The sequence below is a fragment of the Tupaia chinensis genome, unplaced genomic scaffold (assembly GCF_000334495.1).
Source record: "Tupaia chinensis unplaced genomic scaffold, TupChi_1.0 Scaffold149184_1, whole genome shotgun sequence".
Taxonomy (NCBI): Eukaryota; Metazoa; Chordata; class Mammalia; order Scandentia; family Tupaiidae; genus Tupaia; species Tupaia belangeri.
In genome coordinates, this window is record NW_006209032.1 from 2,238,427 (window position 1) to 2,241,399 (window position 2,973).

General features: G+C 63.7%; 1 protein-coding gene across 1 annotated transcript in view; it reads right to left on the minus strand.

Moving 5' to 3' along the window:
- SCAP (SREBF chaperone) overlaps window positions 1–2,973 on the minus strand; it is a gene marked incomplete in the record, with an annotated part of 32,184 nt that overhangs the window by 5,969 nt on the left and 23,242 nt on the right. The window contains 4 exon segments of the mRNA XM_027769297.1: window positions 105–203; window positions 348–395; window positions 1,412–1,506; window positions 2,296–2,408. Coding sequence (XP_027625098.1) covers window positions 105–203; window positions 348–395; window positions 1,412–1,506; window positions 2,296–2,408 — 355 coding nt within the window.

The following is a 2,973-nucleotide window of genomic DNA, read 5'->3' on the forward strand; positions in this document are numbered from 1 at the left end:
GTTGGGGGCACAGGGGCAAGGGCCTGAGCCTGCAAGCCAGGGGCTGCCTGTACCCCCTATCACAGGCTCCCCGGACACAGGTAGGGCTGCCCGGCCGCTCCTACCTCCATCCGGCGGATGTCTATGGACAAGACCGTGGTGAAAAACAGCATCTGCAGGAAGAAATCAGACACCAGGCCCACAACGGCGAAGAGACAGAACTCCTGTAACGAGACAACACGGGGGGCGAGGGGACCCTCAGTCTGCAGGGCACAGAGGAGATGCTCCCAGCTCGGAATGTGTGGTGCCCAGGGTACAGCACTAGCAGCTCACCATGCCCACCAGGGGGCAGCAGAGACCCCGCACACCTTCCAGAGATGGCTAGGACTGGTGCTTTCCTGAATCTTCTGCTTCCCCTAGAGAGGAGGGAGGGCCGGGTCCAATGTGGACATCTCTCTGCCCCACTAGGCTGCTCCCAAAAAGTCTCCCCCACTGAGCCGCTGTCCCTGCTTAAGTGCCACCAGCCTAGCCAGGTCCAGGCCTGGCGGAATTTCAGGGTGCCAGCTCCCTGGCCAGCGACTGCACAGGACCACTGGAGGGAGGGAGGGGGGATTCGGTCTGGGTCCCCTGACTGGGAAAATGGTGCCCTCTCTGCTCCCCAAGCTCTGGGGACACACGGACTTTTCAAGTTCTCCTCCCAGTCTTTGTGTGACAGCTAGCAGGTCAGTGCATCCGCTGCAGTCCGGGGTCGGCCGCTGAGCAGTACACGGGCTCTCAGAGCCAGGCCTGCCTGTGTCTGGCATCCACCCGTCTCTGTGCAGGCGGCGTGAGCCCTTGGCAGGCAGGCAGCCAGCCTGGGGTGGGTGGGTGCTCTATAGAAGGTAGGCCCAACATCCATGCCTCACTCCACCAGCTGCATCTGTCTTCCTTCTGCAACCTGCGGCTCCCCAAGAGGCTGCACATTGTCCAGCTCCTGGCCGGCAGCCGCCTGGTGCAGCGCCTCACATGGTACCTGCCCCTCTGCCCTGCTCACCCTCCTCTCCGGGTGCTACAAACTCTGCCCAAGGGGCCCTGGTGGCCCTTCCCAGCCTGGCTTTGGGAAGCTGCCCATCGCCCCTCCCACCCAGGTCAGGTCAGGCCTTGTGGCCAGGAGGGTCCAGAAGGGACAGCGCAAGGCCTGTGCTCTCTTGAGAATGGGGACAAGTTCTGACCGAGTGCATGGGCCGTGGGCAACAGGCAGGGAGGGTAGGGGCAGTGCCAGGCGGGCTCGGCGGGGGCGGAGGGGCCGCCAGGAGGGTCCAGAAGGGACAGCGCAAGGCCTGTGCTCTCTTGAGAATGGGGACAAGTTCTGACCGAGTGCATGGGCCGTGGGCAACAGGCAGGGAGGGTAGGGGCAGTGCCAGGCGGGCTCGGCGGGGCCGTTGGGCCTTGCCTGGATGGCGGGCACCAGGGTGAAGTAGCCTATGAGGATGATGCCCAGCTCTGTCGCCATGTTCTTCATGATGGACCAGCTCTCGCTGCTGAGGCCTGCAGAGGTAAGGACAGCCGCTGACTGCATGCCACCATGAGTCCTCAGGGCAGAGGCGTGGGGACAATGCCAGCCTTCTGAGCAGCTGTTGCCCCCAAGTGCCATGGCCTTCAGGGCCTGCCTATGCCTGGGCCCCGATGCTGCCACCACACAGCTGCTGTGGGGAGGAGGCTCTGGAGTCTGGAGGGCACCAGGAAAGCTATATCCCGGGGGGTGGCAAAGCTTGTGAAACTGGAACAAAGCATGAGCTTATTTTGGTGCCCTCCCCCCAAAAAATAAAGCCCACGCATACTTTTTCACAATATGCATCTCCCACGGACTTTCTGAAGACCTCTCATACGTCAGAAGGGAGACAAGAAAATCCCAGAGGAAAGCCCCCAGTGTCCTCCGAGGCCCGCGGGAGGAGCCTCCATCTCTCCTCAGAGCCCCAGGTCCCAAGGCCCTGCCAGTGAGGCTGGGACCTGGCAGCTATGGAGGCAGTGCCTCTGAAGTGACCAGCCCAGAGGCCTGGGCTGGGCGGCCGAGCGGGTGAGATGAGAAGAGAATATGGACCCGGCCCAGCCCAGGCAGGAGGCCTCCACCACGAGGCCCTGGAGAGGCGGCCCAGCCGGCTACTGGCGCGTGGGGCAGGCAGAGCTCAGCCCAGCAGCCCACACCCCTTGGGGCACAGGCCAGCATGCTGCCCAGGTGCCATGGCACATTCCACCAGAAACCAGAGCAAGTGGGCTTAGGGGCTTCCTGCCCAGTGGCAGGCCCATCCTGCCCAGCACAGCCCTGTGGCCTATTACCTTGGGCAATCCGCAGCTTCACCTCGAGGTCCACTGGGGTGGAGACCACCGACTTGGTGAGCACCAACACGTTCTCTAGCCCAATCACCACCACCAGGTAGGGGAAGATCTCGCTGTGGACAGAGATGGAGACAGCAAGAGGCAGTGTGGCAGGCACCGCACTCAGGCTGCTTCTCCAGCAGGGAGCCTGGGGAGGCCATGGGGTCTCCAGCCTATGTGGTGGCTGTTGAGTGACCCCTATCAGCACAGGCAGGCCCTCCCCTCCTGGCCATCCCCTAGGGCCTCTGTCTACACAGCCGGGCTCTAACGCTGCCAAGGAGCGAGTGACTGTCCCTGCCCCCCTGTCCAGCACAGAGTGGCCCTTAGGAGAGCTCAGCCACTGCACTGGGCCATGGCCCACCTGGCCCTGCCCACACCAGGCTCTGCTGGCTGCAGAAGATGGCTGTGGCCAAGACCCCACACCAGGAACTCCAGGCCAAGCCACACAATTGCAAGCATGTGGAATGGAAGCAGCCCACGCCCACCCGCCCCTCCTGAGAGGCGGCCTGCACCAGACCAGCTGTTCCCAGAGACAGCGCCAGGAGAACAGAGCCCCGGCCACGCGGGACCCAGACCATGGCAGCCCACGCATGGGAGCAGCGGCCGAGGTCCCCCCGATACAGCCTCTGCCTGGGGGGC